At 45.9% G+C, this 19130-nt stretch overlaps 1 protein-coding gene across 5 annotated transcripts in view; it reads right to left on the reverse strand.

The window, feature by feature from the left end:
* MLXIP (MLX interacting protein) overlaps positions 1-17861 on the reverse strand; it is a 63759-nt gene extending 45898 nt beyond the window's left edge. The window contains exon 1 of one of the 5 annotated variants that reach the window (XM_072802400.1): positions 17351-17861. In XM_072802400.1, the coding sequence (XP_072658501.1) occupies positions 17351-17763 (413 nt within the window). In that variant the 5' untranslated portion in view covers positions 17764-17861. The remainder of the gene's footprint in view (positions 1-17350) is intronic. The other 4 variants (XM_072802401.1, XM_072802402.1, XM_072802403.1 and 1 more) reach the window with 4 other exon arrangements.
* Positions 17862-19130: the final 1269 nt, after the last annotated feature.

Here is a 19130-nt window from a genome sequence, read left to right on the forward strand (position 1 = left end):
GAGGCCAGTGCCACTTAAGTCAGCAGCAGAAAGAACCCAAACACTGAGTTCCTGCTCCTAGGCTTGGAGGGACTATGTCTGAGACTCCAGCCAGAGGAATTATTCATTCCTCAGATTAATTTTGTAGCTTGAAGCATCATATGCATGATAGCGGCAGATGCCAGGCCAAAAGGTCGGCGTGAAAGTCGGCCAGGCAGCAGTGACAACAGGTAGGGAACCTGGCCAGAGAAGGTGGTCTCCCATGTAAGGCAGGAGAGTGCCAAATGAGGCTGAGGCCACAGGCAAGCAGCCTGATTCCTGGAGGCTCCATGCCAGGAGGCCATGATGGCTGCAACCCAGTGGGGGTCCAGGAGTGGCCTGGGATGTCCACTGACCAGGAGGCAGCTGTCTACTCTGGAATGGCTAACTAATCGCCTAAGATGCTACTGACCAAGGAGGGCAAAGGAAAATAGGTTCTTCTCTCTGGACTGGGCAGTCGTGTCCCCCCCCCCGCCAAAGAACGTCACTGAAGTGGAAGAAAAGCAGCCAGTTTCAAAGCACTGAACCGATTCAAACTGAACCAACTGGAGCTTTATTTAAAACAATGATGGCTTTGTCAGGAGACTGCAACAGGCCAACAAGAGCCAGCTGAAAAACCTGCCCTCCCCTCCTAATTTCTGCTCCCTAGTTCCCATGACTTTAAGACATCACACAAAAAAAGAGGGAGAAAAAGTACACATATAAACCATCAGCCAACCCATGTGACGCAACAGAGGAAGGCCAGCTGCCGTTCAGAGATGACATATCACTGGAGCTAGCTGTTTTGCTGCCATGGATCTCCTACCCAGGAGCTGGAACTCCCAGGACATATTTGAGTCTCATTTACTGATATATTTCCAGTGATACCAGCCAACAGAGAACAAAGGGCTGAAGCATCAAGTTTTTCTACAGTGCTGCTGGGTCAATGTTCCAGTCAATTTGGGAGGGCAGCACACCTAAGACCACTTATAGCCACCAAGCTGGGGTAGCTGCCCCTAGCTTTATAAGAGGCTGAAAGTTTCTATCCCAGGGCCCTCTACAGCAGGAAATAGAAAGAGATTCTGCAGGAAAGAACCTGGAGGGGCCTGGAGGGGAACCAGCAGATTACAGTATTTCTCACACCACACCCAACCCTGCTCACACTTTGCCCATATTTTTACCAATCAGCAGCAATCACCTCAAGCACTGTACAAACACACCCATAACTCTAAGGAGCCAGCAATGAGCGCAAAAACAGAGATAAGCAAACAAAGTTATGGGGCAAAAAGCAACTGGTTACATACTAGCCAAGCCAGCCCAACTGTAATCAAGAGGTCTCTGGTAGGCTGCTGTGAGAAGCAACTATGGGGGCCATGCATGCCACAGGTGAGTTTCCCCAGCACCACCTGCCTGCTGGCTCTCAGGTACTGCACAAGGACAATGCCAAGGACAAGCCAGAGGCTGATAACTGGGTTCTTTGCTTTTGCCAGAAGACTTTTTCCTTGGGCAAAAGGTCTCTCACAGGGGAAAAATCATGAATTCCAGAGCTAAAGAAAAATTGAGACTTATCCAATGAATAGAAGATCAGCCTGAGAAAGAACTAGGAGGCTGGGGGGCCAGGCTCTGGAGCCCTGACCCCGAATGTGGCGGGTGGATGTAGATGCCACAAGGGGCTCCATAACCTCTCCACTGAACCAAGGGAGTCCTATGACTAATGCCGTTTTCCAAATACAAAAAAAAGTCCTGGTATCTCCAACCAGCCCCTCCACCACGCATTCTGCTAACAGTGCAGGGGTAGGGGTGTGCTAGATGGAACTGTAGAAACCCCACAACTGATCAAACTGACCAGTAAGGCTGCCAAGCCAGAGGTCAGGGTCTCTGGACTTGATGTGACAGAGATTAATTAAATTGTTTTCCAGCAGATTGAATCAGCTCTTCCACAAATCAGGTCATATCAGCATTTGGTTTTATAATTCAAAGGAAACGCATCCACACAGCTCCCCAACACATGTGGTATGGACTCACAGTTGAAATTACAACCTTTCATGAGACTCAATGCTCCCCCTGCCTCCAGAACAACAAAAAGCTACGGGACCACATTCACCTGTTCACATCACTATGAAGCCCATAGTCTCAGGGGTCTGTCAACCAGTGGGACACAGCACAGACATGCAAGCTCTGGCCTCAGTTCCAACGCACATGCTGCTGAGGGGTGTGTCAAACACCAGCCATTGTGTTCCCTGTTCTTCTGCAGGCTGTAGGGACACACAAAAATGTGGGGCACTTTCCTATCAGCAGCCAAGGGCACAGAACAAAGCATGCTCCTCAGCCGTGTACCTGCTCACCTGCTCCCTCCACACACACTTTATCGTTCAAAGGTTGGAGAGTGTGACAAGGCAGAGGGGGTACTTAATGTGGCAATCCCAATTGCCACCTGTTTTCAAAAGTCTGCTGAAAGATTCTCAGGGTCGAGGGTTATTTCTGTCAGGGAGAAGGAAGAGGCAGAGGGACATTTTCAGAGTAAGTAGCCATCTTGCAATAAAGTAAAAGTGATGAACAGAACAAGGACCCAGAAACACCTTCGAGTTACACAAAAATATCATGAAATATTCTCAATAACTGAGGGCAGGATTAAATAAATAGTACATTCACACAGTGGAATACTATCTAGTCACTAAAAAACATTGAGGATGAATATTTTGGGGCTCTGAAAGGTGTTCATAATCTATTAAATGGAAAAAAAATACACTCATCCTGACCAAAAAAACAAAACAAAAACAAAAACCTCACAAGGTCTTAAGGGATAAACACTAGAGAACTGACAGTGATTATCTCTTTTATTTTTCCTGGAAGGAGACCTGGAAATACATCAAATTTCAAAAAGTAAGTTGTTAAGCCTAAAAGAGTAACACTCCAACTTTTCAACAGAAACACTGCATCTCTAATACATACAAATTCTATTTCAATCTGGCTTAGAAGTTATTGGCATTTAAGAAACATAAACTAATTTGCCAATACCCTTAGAGATCAGATCAAATACAGATAGAAATCCAAGAGCAGGAACATGCCCAAAGTGGCTGCACAAACCATACTTTTATGTGTGTATGTGTGTTTTAGGGGGAAGGTTCTAAACTGGGCATTATCTATTCTTTTCTTAACTGCCTCAAATATGCACACACACTCTCTCTCTCTCTCTCTCTAATACTGAGGGAGGAAAGACAGAGGTATGTAATGTAATGTCAAATGTGTAGGTTAGAAACTTTAAACGAAACCAGAGACAGACCTCCTCAGTGTAACTTAAGAGTTATAATTTAATTTTAACTATAACCAAATCAACTGTTTGGAGTGAAATCTAATTATTATACCTTTCCTCCACCCCAAAATCCCCCTTTAAAAACAGCCCCATCTGAGGCAATTATGGTGAAATTAAGGGGTGTGGTCTCAGATGGACTATAAAGCTAAGAATATTTCTAGTCCAAGAAATTCACAAAACGGAGAATCGATCCTCCATCTCCCAAGATAAAATCATTTAAAATAATTGCCCAAGCTCCTCCTAACTCAAAGTAACTGTCTACTAGGTACATATATACTTCCAGGGTTTACCAGATGTTAAATTTTATATTCAGAAGATTTTGGTCCTGTGACTTTAAACAAAGCACAGGGCAGAAGGTACATGTTAAGAGCCAGAACACCTAAAAATATCTTCCTTGTGCCAGAAGCTGACCTGTGGCAAACAGCACAATACATTCCTTCATCTCTTAGGCCAAGACTCATTTCTAAACCAGATTTAACCTAGCCCAAATTCATTTCACCAGAATAACTAATACTTGGACTCAGACATTAAAACTGTAAGTTGAAGCAAATTTAAAAGTGGAGTTCACATATTAATTTAGATTTCTTCCAACTTTTCAAATATGCCAAATCTTGTAACACTGGGCTCACATTCCCAAACAGCAAGGTCACCTGAAGCTGAGTGATGGTTGTCCCCTTTACACCAGGCAAATATTCTTTAATTCACCAAGCACCCCTCCACTCCCTATCACCTTTCCACTGATCTCTGAGGCCAAGTCAATTGCAGTTTATGTTTACACAGGTTTTCACAATAAAAAATTTCTCTGTAACCATGACTTTATCAAAAGGAGGAAAATACATGATATAAGAGGAATGAATGAATGAATGAATGAATGAATGAATAAACAGTACTCTTTTCCTTACAGATAGTTCATTTCACTCCCTGGTCCTTGTGGACATCTGTATTTGTAACACCTGACTCATACAATGTTAAGAGGAAAAAAAGGTCTTAACAGGATAACCTCAGAGAGGGTGATTTGGCAAGCTATCGGGCAAGCTAGAGAGGCAGGTCATTTTTCCAACCATTCTCTCATTTACTATACACAGGAGAGATGGAAGATACCAAATATGAAATTTCTGGACATTGACATAGTTAAGATATTGACGATCATGTGGTCCAGTGCCTACCAAGTCAGGCTTCCTAAAGATAATGTTGAAAACCTGAAGAAAGAAAAAAAAGAAAAAAAGAAAAAAAGAAAAAAAAAAAAAAGAAAACCTGAAGAGTGGGCAGCCCTGGTGGCTCAGTGGTTTAGCACCGCCTTCGGCGGGGATCAAGTCCCATGTCGGGCTCCCTGCATGGAGCCTGCTTCTCCATCTGCCTGTGTCTCTGCGCCTCTCTCTCTCTTTATATATATATCATGAATAAATAAATTTTAAAAATCTTAAAAAAAAAAAAGAAGAAGAAAGAAAAGAAAACCTGAAGAGGGATCCCTGGGTGGCGCAGTGGTTTAGCGCCTGCCTTTGGCCCAGGGCGCGATCCTGGAGACCCGGGATCGAATCCCACGTCAGGCTCCCGGTGCATGGAGCCTGCTTCTCCCTCTGCCTGTGTCTCTGCCTCTCTCTCTCTCTCTCTGTGACTATCATAAATAAAAATTAAAAAAAAAAAATAAAAAAAAAAAAAAAAAAAAGAAAAAGAAAACCTGAAGAGTTTTAGGGATGCCTGGGTGGCTCAGAGGTTGAGTGTCTGCCTTCAGCTCAGGGCGTGATCCCGGGGTCTGGGATCAAGTCTCACATTGGGCTCCATTGTGCCTGCTTCTCCCTCTGCCTGTGTCTCTGCCCCCCTCTCTCTCTCTCTGTGTCTCTCATGAATAAATAAATAAATAAAATCTTTAAAAAAAGAAAAGAAAACCTGAAGAGTTTTAAATATTTTTTAAATAGCAGTTCTATTGAGACATAATTTCCATGCCACGAAATTTTCCCTTTAAAAGTGTTCATTGATGTTTAGTATATTCACAGAGTTGTACGATCATCACCACTCTCTGATTTTAGAACACATTCATCAACCCTACACCCATTAGCTGTGATGATCCATTCTTCCATCCCCATGGCAACAGCTATTCCACTTTGTGTTTTATGAGTTTGACTAATCTGGACATTTCATATAAATAGGATCACAACAGGTGGGCCTTTGTGTCTGGCTTCTTAGCATAATGTGTTCAAGGCTTCTCCATGTTGTAGCATACATCAGTACTTCATTCCAAAAAGTGTCTTCAATATTTTTTAAAGTATTTATTTGCCTGTGATAAAGCCATGGTGGTCATTATCTAAATAAATGCATTTTTTCTCATTTTGCTAACAATATGAAAACTTTCAAATATACAGAAAAAAATTTTAAATTATATGGTGCAGGGCAGCCCGGGTGGCTCAACAGTTTAGCACTGCCTTCAGCCCAGGGCACGACCCTGGAGACCCGGGATTGAGTCCCACATCGGGCTCCCTGCATGGGGCCTGCTTCTCCCTCTGCCTGTGTCTCTGCCTCTCTTTCTCTCTGTATCTCCCATGAATAAATAAATAAAATCCTTTTTAAAAAAATTATATGGTGTACACCCATGTACCCACAACCTGGATGCTACAGTTAACACTTTGATATATTTACCATATCATAAATTCATCTATCCATCCATCTTATTTTGAGCAGTGGTTCTCAAAGTGACGTGGTGACCCCTGGGGGTCCTTGAGGCCTTTCTGGGGGGTCCATGATATCAAAACTATTAAAATAATAGTAAGGGACTTTTTCATTTTTACTCTCATTCTCTTAAGAGTATTGCAGTGAAGTTTTCCAGGCATGTGATACTGCAACAGATGAATGTAGATATGAGCATCCAGCTATCTTCCAACCAAACGTTAGCTGAACATTAACAAGATCTACAAATGTGTAAAACAATGTCACTCTGCTCGTTTTTTTAGAGAAGAGTCATTTTCTACAGAACTGTTATTTAGGTTAACACGTAATGGGTTTATCATTTTTTTAAATGCTTTAAAAATGTTTTTTAAAATGCTTTACATTTTCTCAGGTTTCATTTCTAATATGGTAAACATCAACAGGTCATCATCAACCCACACAAACAAAAGCTCTTTGGGGGAGAACAAACGAGTCCTGAGACCAAAAGGTTTGAGCACCACTATTTTAAAGCACTTTTGAGTAAGATGCAGACATCTATAAACTTCATCCCTAACATGTCAGCATGCATAACATCAACCAGAGTTCATTATTTGTCAACTTTTAGTAAGATTTACACATAATGTACAAATTGGAAGTGTGCTGTTCTCATCCAATGAGTTCTGACAAATATATGCACAATCCCCTATATCAAGATCACCACCATCCCAGAAAGGTCTCTTATACCTCTTTCCAATCAGTCCCCTCTCCTCCCTAAGAGGCAAGTACTGGTACGATTTTTTTCACCTTAGTTTCACCTATTCTAGAACTTCATAAATGAAATCATATATATTCTTCAAAGTAAGGCTTATTTCAATCAGCATCATGTTTCTGAGGTTTATCATGTTATTGCACAGGCTGGTAGGTTGATCTTTTTTATTGCTGAATGCAAATTATTTCTAAGGCAATCTCTCTCAAAAACTTCAGGTCCATTGAAGATAAATAAGGTCAGTAACCATGGTTCTAGTCAAGCTCTTCCCCCACCTCGTCTCTTTTTTCCCACAATGACTTGGAGGGGCTGTGATATGTTACTAACCAGTGGCACCACTGTCCAATAGCACTCAAACCAATCATCCTTCCACTTGCACTGCCATTTCCTATTCTCACCTAAGAAGAAAGTTCCCATCTCAAACTGTACGAAAATTTTATTACCAGGAATGGAAAATCAATACCCAAATGATGAAGGTACTAAGCTTCCCTTAAAAACATGTCTGTCAGGATCCTCAGATGGCTCAGCAGTCTAGTGCCTGCCTTCGGCCCAGGGCATGATCCTGGAGTCCTGGGATTAAGTCCCACATCAGGCTCCCTGCACGGAGCCTGCCTGCTTCTCTCTCTGCCTGTGTCTGCACCCCCCACCCCGTGTGTCTCTCATGAATAAATAAATAAAATCTTTTTAAAAAAATGTCTGTCATGAATGAATAAACAAATGTGATGTGTTAATACATGGAATACTATTCGCAATTACAAGGAATAAAATACAGACACGCTACAACATGGATGAACCTTGACAACAGGATGCTAAGTGAAAAAACCCAGTCATAAAAGGCGATGTATAGTATGGTTCCATTTATATGAAATGTCCAGAACAGGCAAATCTAGAGACACAGAAAGCAGATTAGTGTTCATCTGGAGCTAAGGTAGGAACTGAGATCAAAAGGGCAGGATCTCAGTGGGGTGATGGAATCCAATTCTAGAACTAGATTAGGATAATGACCGCACAACAACTTAAGATGAGTGTGTTTTGAGGCACCTGGGTGGCTCAAGTCAGTTAGATGTCTGACTCCTGATTTCGACTCAGGTGGAGACCTCAGCATTATGGGATGGAGCCCCACGTCAGGCTTCCTGCTCAGCGGGGAGTTGGCTTGTCCCTTTCCCTTTGTTCCTCCCCTCACCTCGCACTCTCTCTCTCCTTCTCTTTCTCTCTAATAAATAAATAAAATAAAAAATTTTTAGAAAAAAAAGATGACTGTGTTTTATGGTATATAAATTATGCTGCAGTAACGTTGCTAAAAACAACAACAAAAACTTGTCTGTGCAAGTGGCTAAAAGAGTCCTGCAAGGCAGAGAAAGACCTGTTTAATAATTTAAAGAACAAAGAAGGCATTTTAAAAGACCCAGCTTGCTACTCAACTAGAAAAGAGTTGCTTACGATAACAAACTAATACAATCACATGTTGTTTTAAGAATTCATTGAAAGTGTTTCATTTTAATAAATAAAAGGGATTTATAAATTAACTTCCTTTAAAAAGCTCAGTATCAAGCTATCAGGGCAGGTAGGTCCCAACTGCCCATCATGAGATGAGGTAGTCCACTGGCAAATGGGGCAGTTACCACGTGAGCACAGGATGAAGTTCTTCAGGATGTTCTTTCAGAAACTCAAACACTGGGTAATATCTAGAAACTAATTCCCCTACTTTTTATATAAAGAGCTATTTTTTGTTTTGATGACTGAGTTGGTCTCTCAGTGACAAATCAAAAGAGGCCACCTTCTTGCTGACGCCCACAAGCCACACAGGGAAGGAACTGTTAACTAATGTTCAGAACAGACCCTCCTACTCCCATTATATTCCTCAACAGCAAAGCTATGCTACCTAAATCCTCATGGTCTCCCTCTCCACTAAAACTCAAACCTGTTTCTACCAGCAGCCCGGTTCTCTGTTGTCTTTATAAGCTCTTACTGCTTAGCTTTACTCTTTAGTTAGATTCTTTATGTTCATTTCTGAGACTCAAAAGCAAAGGGCAAAAAATTCTGTTTCTGAAATTGTTTCTCCAGATCTCGGACACTTTCCTGGAGTTCCCCTTCTACACTGCCTCTTCCCAGAAGATTTTTCTGGTGATGCAGTCCAACCCCAAATACATTAAGAATGCTAGATTTGGAGAAGTTGCTTTAGAGCATTTAGGACCAGGCCGTCTCTACAACAACCAAACGCAGCTGAGCAAACATATCTCTTGGGATAGATATATAATAGTACATATTTTGCAGGAAAAAACACTACCTTCTGAAGTTCAAAAGTCTAAAACCTCCTGTCCACAGCTGGCCTCCTCCAGAGGCACAGCAGAGGTCTGGGAGGCACAATGGAGCAGCACGGACAGCAGACTGTCAAGGCTATGTGAGGATTGCTCCGGCGATAGTGAGGACCTCGCTGAACTGAAGCGTCCCCTACAGTGACAGCTCATCCACAGCCTCCTCTTGGGGAAGCTGCCCCTTCCACAGCTCCCATCGCAGGGCACACACAGCAGACAAGTTTCGTGCATAGCACAGTGGTGTCCTGCCACCGTAGCTGACTGGGCCTTCCCCAGCTTTCTCATTTCTGTAAGACCCCCCCCAGCTCAGGCCAAAACCTCCTAGTCACTGTAGATGCGGGTCTTTCTTTAATCCTCCATGTCCAATCCATTGGCAAGTCTAAAACCCACCTTGAATCCATCCAGTTGTCCTTACCTTCATGGCTGCCCTCCTAGTCTGAGAAAGGCTAAACAGTTTCCCAAGTGGTACCCCTACTTCTTCCCTTGCCTCCTACCTACTAGTCTCCACAGGGCAGCTGCAATAAGCCACATTCCCCAGTGCAGTGAATACAAGACCCTAAGTTCTCGCCATGGCCAATGAGGCCCCTTGCCTCCTGAGTCTTATCTCCTACCACTCACCATGCCCTCAGCATTCTAGCCGTTGGCCTTCTTTCTAGCCCCACCATGTGCCAACTTCATTCCACCTTGGCCTTCGCCTTGGGCTCTTCTACAGCCTGGAATGCCTAACCATGCCTGGCTCCTACTCACCACTCAGGTTTCAGTTTAACCTGAAATGTCATCTCCTCATAAGACTTCTTTGACCAGAGAGGTAAAATATCTGCCCACCCTCCCCCAGCCCCCTATCACTTTCCTTCTTTCATCTTGTTTTATGTTCTTCACTGCACTAACAACATAAATCTGATTTGCTTACTGATTCCCCTTACTAAAATATAAACTTCATGAGGGGAGATGACTAATTTTCCTTATTTACTACTGTACCACTAAGGCTAGAGCTGTGCCTAGCACCCAACAGAGGCTTGATTAATAACTTCTAGAAGGGAAGAACAGCCAATCCAAAGACTATGGCCAGACTCATGCTCTGGGCCTATGAAGCTCTTCTCAGAGAGGGAGGGGACAGCTAGTCTCCTCCTCAAACATTTTAATTGGAGGCTATGGGGTTTAGTTAGGCAACTTGCAAAGGGCACCGGTGGTAATAGGAAGCTCTAAAGCAAGGTCTGAAAAAAACAAATAAAAAATAAAGCAAGGTCTGTATGTGAAACACAGGCCACAGGCAAGCTCTAATCAGTCAGATGCAAAAGCTCCACTAAGCAGAAGCTTTCACGCAGAGAAGAAACAGGGCTGCAGGTAAGCGAGCCAGCTGGCAGTGGGATAAGCAAGACTGCAAAGAAAAGCAGAGCCTGAGAAGAGTCAAGTCACTTCACAGGGGTGAAGCTGGAAAGAAAGACAAGCTTCCCATGCTGAGGATCCAGAGCCTAGAACCCTGCTCCAGGCAGTTGTAGGAAGTCAGGCAGTCCTAGAAATCCTGGAATCATCATGAGGTTACCAGCACCCTTCCTAATGCTTGCAATAAACCCCCATTACACAGGCGAGCACAAGAGGGTCTCTAATCCATGATCCTGGCCCCCAAGAGCTCTGCCTAAATAAAACACAAGTCCTGTGGCCTAGATTTCTAACCACAGACCATATTCCAAAAAATGATAGAAAAGATCACCTATTTACTGTCTGAACTGCACGTATTACATCTGAGAGAATGGGAGCTCACATTGAATTTTCTGTCATAGTATGAATCCTTAAAAACAAGTAAAATAACTTTCTACAATACTCTATTCTAGGAATTGTACTAGGGAATAAAGGTAAGATCCATTTGACAGACTTTTCCTTATATAACAGGGCCATCCTATCACTAGATCCCCTGATATAACTTGATAGAACTCCAGGGTGGGCTGCTACACTCTCCTGTTGTTGAAGAAGAGTTGAAAATGCCTTTTATAGCTGGGTTATATGGTTAAAACATGACCTCAAGGGGATCCCTGGATGGCTCAGTGGTTTAGCGCCTGCCTTTGGCCCAGGGCGTGGTCCTGGAGTCTCTGGATCGAGTCCCACATCAGGCTCCCTGCATGGAGCCTGCCTCTCTCTCTGCTTGTGTCTCTGCCTCTCTCTCTCTCTCTCTCTCTCTGTCTCTCATGAATAAATAAATAAAATCTTTTTAAAAAATGACCTCAAGAAACATTTCAAACAAGGCTGTATTAGTTTCCTATGGCTGCTATAATAAATGACCACAAAATGAGTGGCTCAGAACACTTACTGATTATCTTATAGTTCCAGGTCAGAAGTCTGATACGGGTCTCACTGAGCTAAAAACCAAGATGTCAGCAGGGATGGGTTCCCTTTAAAGCTCTAGGAGAGAATATGTTTTCCTGCCTTTTACAGCATTTGGAGGCACCCACATTCCTTAGCACACAGCCCCTCCACCGACCTCAGCACCAGCAACATCAGGTCAGGCCTTTGCTGCTCTCTCTGCTTCTGATTTCTTCTTCTATTTTCAAGGACTTTTGTGATCACAGTGGGCCCAGCCAGATAACCCGAAATATTCTCTCAATTTTAAAGGAAGCTGATTAGCAACGGTGATTCCATGTAACCTAACATATTCACAGGTTCTGGGGATTACTACATGGATTGGTGGTCCACCCCAGGGGGGGTGGTCATTAATCCGCTACATCAGTCCATGTGAGCCACAATACAAATACCACACAACAAAAGCACTCAGTCTGTTGTCCCACTCCACACCAACATCCTCTAAAGCACCGCTCCACAGGGTTTGTGTTTGTCTTTGCACAGGTGAAGATAAACAAGGCTCACCAAGAGCAAGTTTATGATATTGGCTTCCAGGTCCCTGAGCCTCCCTTTTCAATCCCACGAATATTTCTTAATCAACTAGTATGTGCGCAACATGGTTAGGCTCTGTGGGAAAGTCAAAGGTGAAGATAGCATGAATCACAGCCAAGTCAGGTCTACATAACAATAAGAGGCAGGGGATCCCTGGGTGGCGTAGCGGTTTAGCGCCTGTCTTTGGCCCAGGGCGCGATCCTGGAGACCCGGGATCGAGTCCCGCGTGGGATTGAGTCCCGCGTCGGGCTCCCTGCATGGAGCCTGCTTCTCCCTCTGTCTGTGTCTCTGCCTCTCTCTCTCTCTCTCTGTGTGTGACTATCATAAATAAATAAAAATTAAAAAAAAAAAATCCTCTTTAAAAAAAAAAAAAATAAGAGACAGAATCAACAAGGGTCATGGATTTACAGAGGAATGTGGTGTCCACTCCCTTTGCAAAGCCTAATAAGGACAACAGTGCTAGAGTTGAGTCTTAAAGGGTAGGATTTCATTGGTGGGGAAGGACAGCACACTGAAGGGCATAGAGGAGCCTAAAGGCATGCCTTTTCCCTATCTTGGTTTTCCCATGCCTTGCCTTAGACAGACTGGCACTTGCACCTAATAGGACTGCAGGCTTCTGTTGAACAGGTGAGAGAGGAAACTTTTCAGCTTCAGAGATACTGTCTTGGACACCTCAGCAACAGGGCAAATTAACTTCTAAACTTGGGGAAGGAGGGTTGTTTTTTTAATATGAAAAATGAGGACTCTACCACCATCCACCTGAGAAGGCTATTATGAGAGTTGCTTAAGATCACATAAAGAGAGGGGCACCTGGGCAGCTCAGTCGGTGAAGCATCTGAGTCAGCTCAGGTCATGATCCCAGGACCCTGGGATAGACCTCCACATCATTGTCCTGGGACTCATTGCTCAGAGAAGAGTCTGCCTCACCTTCTGTCCCTCTCGTACACATGTTCTCTCTCATAAATAAATATAAATAGATAGATGATAGATAAATAGATAGATAGATAGATAGATAGATAGATAGATAGATAGATAACAGAAAGAAAATCTAGGACACAGGACTGCTCAGTTAGTGTGAATCCCCATCCCTTCTCCACCCTTGCAAAATAAACTCCCTCCATCTTCTCCTCTAACCTCTTTTCCCAGGCTCTTCCCAATTTTATCACTTTTCTTTGCTCTTGCATCAGGATGGCAATTAGCCAGTCAGCCTCTAGTCAAAAGGAAATCTGCTCCTGGACTACTAAAGGGAAGAAGATAGAGAAAAGGAACACTGGGGCTTCCTACTGAGGAATATGGTCTGTAATTGTTGACAGTTAACACAGGGAAGGGGAGGGAAGTATTAAACCCTGATGTCAGGGGAAACCGTCCACATTGATAGCAATTATGTAAACACATACATGCTCTCCATCTTAGCACTGCTGTCAGAGCTGGCTCACATTCTTTATCACAACCCTTGCTAATTATTCTACTACTGTCTGTTTACCTGTCCCCTACCTCCTAGTTTGTGAGCTCCTCAAGGACAGAGACTATCTTTCATCCCATGGCCCCATTCCCATCTCATTGCCTGCCCTTCAGTGCATACTACAGAATGATCAAAAACTGAAAAAAGTGCAAAACAAAAGCTGCTTATCTTTGGCATGGTGGCAGAAGAATAAATTTAGTAATTTGTGTACATGGTTCCCAATGACAACTAGTTACCATGCCTAGCATTAGAAAGTACCTCTATGGATAACCTAGAATTTGGAGGATACTGTGCTCCAAACCTTTAATCCTGGCAATTCCTTAGTCCAGCAGAGTCCTGACCCTAGGCAGGGTTACTATACAGAGCATGTATTACAGGGGTACATTTTGGAAATCTGTATCCCAAGGCTTTTACGGCCCTGAAGTAAAAGGTCTCTTCAGATATCCACTGGAGCAGAATCCTGTTGTCCAGAAAGTTCTTGCTCCACCGTGAATACATAAAAAGACTATCTCTTACCCTCTGGAGACGTTCCCACCTAGGATCCCTAATCAAGAGTTACATTAAAAGGTAGAGAAGTGAAACCAACACCAAACACAAAAAACTATCTATACTAGATGTGATCAGAATCTGTGTGGGTGAGTTACATGTGTGACATTCCTTAAAATGCTAAGAGGGCAAGAACCATGAACTATGTTCTAAAGTACATAGCTCCATTGTGGAGCTTGGAAGGCATGGGCAAAGTAAGAATGCATCTATTTAGTATTTATCAAGCAGGCATTTGGAAGCCACACTAACAGACCCCAGTCAGACACGTTATTTCCTTCAGCTTATAGATGAGGAATCTTGGTCCTCGTAAACGTCAGCTGGGCGAGGACAGAGAATTGGACTCAGCCTGCAAAGCCCCCCCTTGCCTGTCAGGTACTAGCCACATTCACAGACATCCTATCAGCTAACCCTCACACCCACCTGCAGGGCAGTTTTATCCTCCCCATTTTAAAGTGGCAGACAGGAAGGTTCTGAAAAACCATGGGCTTTTTTCATATCATCTATCACCTAATTGAGCACACACTGTAGGACCAAGTCAAAATGTTTCTCGCTATGGGGCTATTTAGCATCACAGAGCGGGAAGGACAAAGATTCTAAGGCCAGATATGGAGGTGGAATCCTCTTGGCAGGCGGGCCACTGGGCACACTCACATGCAGTCCCCATTTCTTAAACACCCTATTCCCTCACCCAAAGTCAGTCTTGCCAAAGACCCTTTAAGAGTTCAAGACTTTGTGTGTTCAGGAATGGATTATATTCAGAATTCCTGGACCACTTCACAGGAATGAGGAAAAAAATAACCACAACTTCCCCTGCACTTAGCTCCTCCCCCAAAGAACTGTTGAACCTCATCTGGAAACAGCTGGGAGACAGCAGTTTAACAGGAAACCAAACCAAGAAAAAAAAAAAAAAAAAAGCACAGAGTGTACCAGGGAGAGTTAGGCAGCCAGAACCAAGAGGCCAGGGGACAGACAGGAAGCTGAGGTTACAAAGAGCCTAGGCCAGAAACAGTCACGCAGAGGAGGAGCCCCTACTGGCTTTCCTCTAGGCCCAAGGAGAAGGAGAAAACCTGGAAAACAGTGGTGAAAGCTCGAACCCCAGAGAAAGGGCAGTCTGAAATCAAGTCTGCTTCCCTCCCTGCCCCCACCTCAACCCCCCTTCTCTGAAAGCCAGTGAGTGGTCATGGTAGGACAGCTGAGGTCAGAAACTCACTTCTGTTCTCCTGCTGCTCTGTGCCAGAGGCTACAGCCCAGACAACTGGTTTTGAGTCATTCCTCCGTCAATCTGTACCACACTGCCAACTAAATTTGGGGCCAGGCAAATCAGCTTCACACGGAGAGACAAAGAGTATCTTCATGAGAATTACTAGGCAGATACCCACTGGGGTGACCTGCAGTGGCAGGCCTTGCCCATAGGGAACTGCAGAAAAGCAAAAGAGCCAGTGGGGCCTGGAGGTCTTGAAGAGCAAGGTAGGGGTGCATTTTGCAATCAAGAAACTTAATTGAGCAATGGCCAGCTGCCAAGATATTTTTGAAAGAAGTGGGGAAAAAATGCCATTACTAAAATTCTTTGGTGTTATTTAATAATAAGCCTTTAGGTTATCCAAACTGAGGGCAAAGGGAAGCCTGGTTTATTTTTCCTTTAGCAGAACTTAGGTGAGAGCTTTCTACTCATGCCTCCTGCTACTTAATCATCCCTTCTCTCCCAGTACATGAAGAAGTTTATATTAAAAGAAAGAAAAGGATTAAGTCCTCTTAATAAAACACATTCCTGTCCTTCACCTATAATTTTGTTGGAAAAGGCTCTTGTGGCACATGCTACAATCTAGGTGGGTTTGATTCCAATAAAGTGCTCAAAATTCAAGACCGAGTAAGCAGGGCTAAAAGAGGGCCAAAGCCTGTAATCTCAATACCATTAAAAGAAAACAAAAACAAAAAACCCAGAACATCTTCACAGGCTCAGTGCCAGCTCAAACTGGCAAGACCAGAGAATCGGAGCAGAGCCTAACCAATGTGCCATGCAAGGGGGATGGGAGGAGAGCTCTGGGTAATACTCTGCAGCCATGTGGCAAACAAACCACCAGGGAAACCTTCAAGAGAGGAAATGGGGTGGGGGTGGGAGGGTTCGTTTCAGGAACATAACAAAGGAACAAGTTGACTAATCATTTATTCCAAAGAGGGAAAATGCCACCCTGAGCCATGTTTTAACTTGAGGTAAATGTGTAATGTTTTAACTTGGATATATCTGGGTTTAAAGGCTCTCCAAAAAGGGGGGGGAGGGGATGTACCTATTTTTCTTTACACTATTTCTGCATTCTCCCAGGAAACTTTCCCTGTGCTGCCTGCAGAGAAGACCTAAGACAGCGCAAGCCAGTTCAGTTACTAAAGAACAGCCCCCACTCAGCAGAGATCCTATTGTGAGCTTTGTGCAGGACTGGACTGTTCTACACTGCAGCTAGCCCAAAGAAGTTCTGTTGCTCAGGCAGAAGTCACCTGGCACATACCCCTAACATAACATAACCCCTAACCCACGGAAGGAGAGGGTGGAAAGACATTTTAACTCACGAGGGCCAGGCATATCTGTGACTTAGATAAATAGAGATTTCTGCCGAGAGCCGGGTCCACATGTCAGAATGGTGTCTGGGATGCCTGCCCTCCATAATGCCATCTCCATATAATGTTTCAGGGCTGACCAGAGAACCTTCCAACTTGCCAGGAGGGCAGACCTCCAACAGCTGTGGTTCCCAAATTCTACCTAGGAGGCACCTAGGGTGGCTGCTAAGGTGGGAGAGGGTCTTCAAAGTGGATGTGAGGAGACCCAGTCTCCCACTAAAGGGACAATAAGAAAAGGAGCAAACATTTATGGAGTATCTAACTGTGTCAAGTCCTGGAATAAGCAATACCTCTCTCGTTCCATCCCCAAAATAGCCAATGGAGGCTGATACTACTGTCACCCCCCCTTCATAAAGGAGGAAACAGGCTCCGATATTTGACACAACTATGAAATACTGGAACCAGCACGTAAGCCACCCTTGGACAGGTGCTCTTAACCACTACTCGATATTGCCGGGAACACACAAGGCGTCTGGGGGAAGGCGTGGAGAGTCGAATAACCCAAGGGGCGGCCTGTATTTACACCTCTTTCGTGTTCCAAATCGTTGGCCTCAGGACCTTAGAGGGGAGGGCCTGGATGGAGAACGTGAAGCCGGAAGAACCCAAACACTGCTAGCAGGGGAAGAGCCCGGGACACCGACCCCTCTTGGCTTCCACCGAGGATCCCAGACCCAGAAACTCTCCCAAAGGGGCAAGAACCAATGGGAATGCGTGCGTCCCGGGGGTCCTCCCGCGGTCGAGCCCTCCGCGCTGGTTTTGACAGAGTAGGAAGCTCCGCTCGAGAGGTGGGGCCGGCCCGGTCGCCGGGTCCCTACCTGTAGGCCAGGGTCATGCACTCGAAGAGTTTGGTGAGCGAGGCGTCGATGGACAGGTGGCAAGAGCTGGTCTTGCCGAAGCTGTAGGTCTGGCACGTCTGCTTGTTGACCGTGTCGAAATCGTAGCCCTTCTTGGGCGGGTGCTCGCGGTGCGGCGACGACACCATGAAGTGGCCGCTGTGGATGATCTGCTGGCGGCGCGGAGGCTCCTCGCGGCCCGGCCCGGCCCTAGGCGGCGGCGGCGCGGCGCTCGCGTGGGCCCGGGCCGGCGCGGCCGAAGCGCAGGCGGGCGGCGGGGACGGTTCATCGGTGTCCGAGTCGTCGTCGTCCTCAGGCACCTGAGGTTTGAGCAGCATCGGGCGGCCCCGACTGCGGGGCCGGCGCGGGGAGCACATGAAGACGTCGGCGGCCATGGGGGGTGCGGGCCGGGAGCATCCCCCGGGGCTCCGGGCTACGCGGACGAGCGACGCTGACTGGGCGCCGGCCCGGCCCGGCCCGCGCGCGGACTGTCCGCGAGCGCGCCGCGGGTCGGGAGGGGGAGGGCGCGGGCCGACGGGGCCGCCTCGGCGCCGGCCCCGGTGTGACGTCACCGGCGCGTCTCGGCCAATCGGCGGGCCGCGTCGGCCTCTTAAAGGCGCAGAGGAGCCTTTCCGAAACTAGGCGGACAAAAAAAGCGGGAGGGGGGCGGGGAGGAAAGTCGCCGGAGGCCACGCCTTAAGGCCCCGCCCCTCGCCGCCCCCCGTGCTCGGGGCTGCGGGGGATGCTGCGGGACGCGGGGGCCAGGTGGTGCCGCTCGCGGGTGTCGTGGCCTTGGGGAGGCGTCGGCCCAGCGGCGCCGTGCGGACTCCGCCCCGCGCTCCACGTGGTGGGTGGAGGTGGGGCTCCTTCTCCCTCCCAGGCCCTGCTTTCTCTGGCTGAGCCCGGAACCGCGTCCTAACAGCTGGTCCCTGGTGTTGCTGAGCACAGTGGTGAGGATCTCCATTTTCTTGATGAGAAGACTGAGTCTCTGAATACCAAAGGGATTTTTCTAGTGTGGAAACAAGATTGAGAACACTGCTCTCTCACTGAGACCTCACATCCGCGGAGGTGGAAACTGGCTCTGCCAAGTTAAGGCACTTTCCAAGGGAAAAGGAAGCCACCAGCTCCTCTAACTACAACTCCAAATATTGTCCTTATTGCTAAGATCTTAAATTTGGAGGGTGAACCAGCCCCCAAGCAATTCTGAAAGAGGAAATTCTGAACCATAATTTTCTTCTCTTTCAAATAGGAAGCAGCTCTATGTCTCAGAGAGTTGGGACAGTTAAAAATGATTATAAATTGCTTAGCACAAGGCAGCCTGGGTGGCTCAGTGGTTTAGCGCCACCGTTAGTCCAGGGCGTGGTCTTGGAGACCCCGGATCGGTCCCGCATCGGGCTCCCTGCGAGGAGCCTGCTTCTCCCTCTGCCTGTGTCTCTGCCTCTCTCTCTATTTCTCATGAATAAGTAAAATCTTTTTTAAAAATTGCTTAGCACAGTGCGTAGCACGGAATGAGCGCTAAAGGAATGTTCTGCAGACTGAAGCAATGGAACCAACCAGACCAGAGGTACCTAGGAATTGCCAATACTTAAGCACTTTAGACCTACCAATTTCATATGATTCAACCTCATAGTCGACACTTCTAGAAGAAAGCTGTCAAGGTTTCAGGGGCTCAATGCCAGCAGGGGGTGGGGGCCATGATGGAAGACAGGGAGTGACATGATGCAAGACAGGGAGCGACAGGGTATCAAGAGGGGAAAAGAGG

This window comes from Canis lupus, chromosome 27 (genome assembly GCF_048164855.1).
Source record: "Canis lupus baileyi chromosome 27, mCanLup2.hap1, whole genome shotgun sequence".
Classification (NCBI taxonomy): domain Eukaryota; kingdom Metazoa; phylum Chordata; class Mammalia; order Carnivora; family Canidae; genus Canis; species Canis lupus.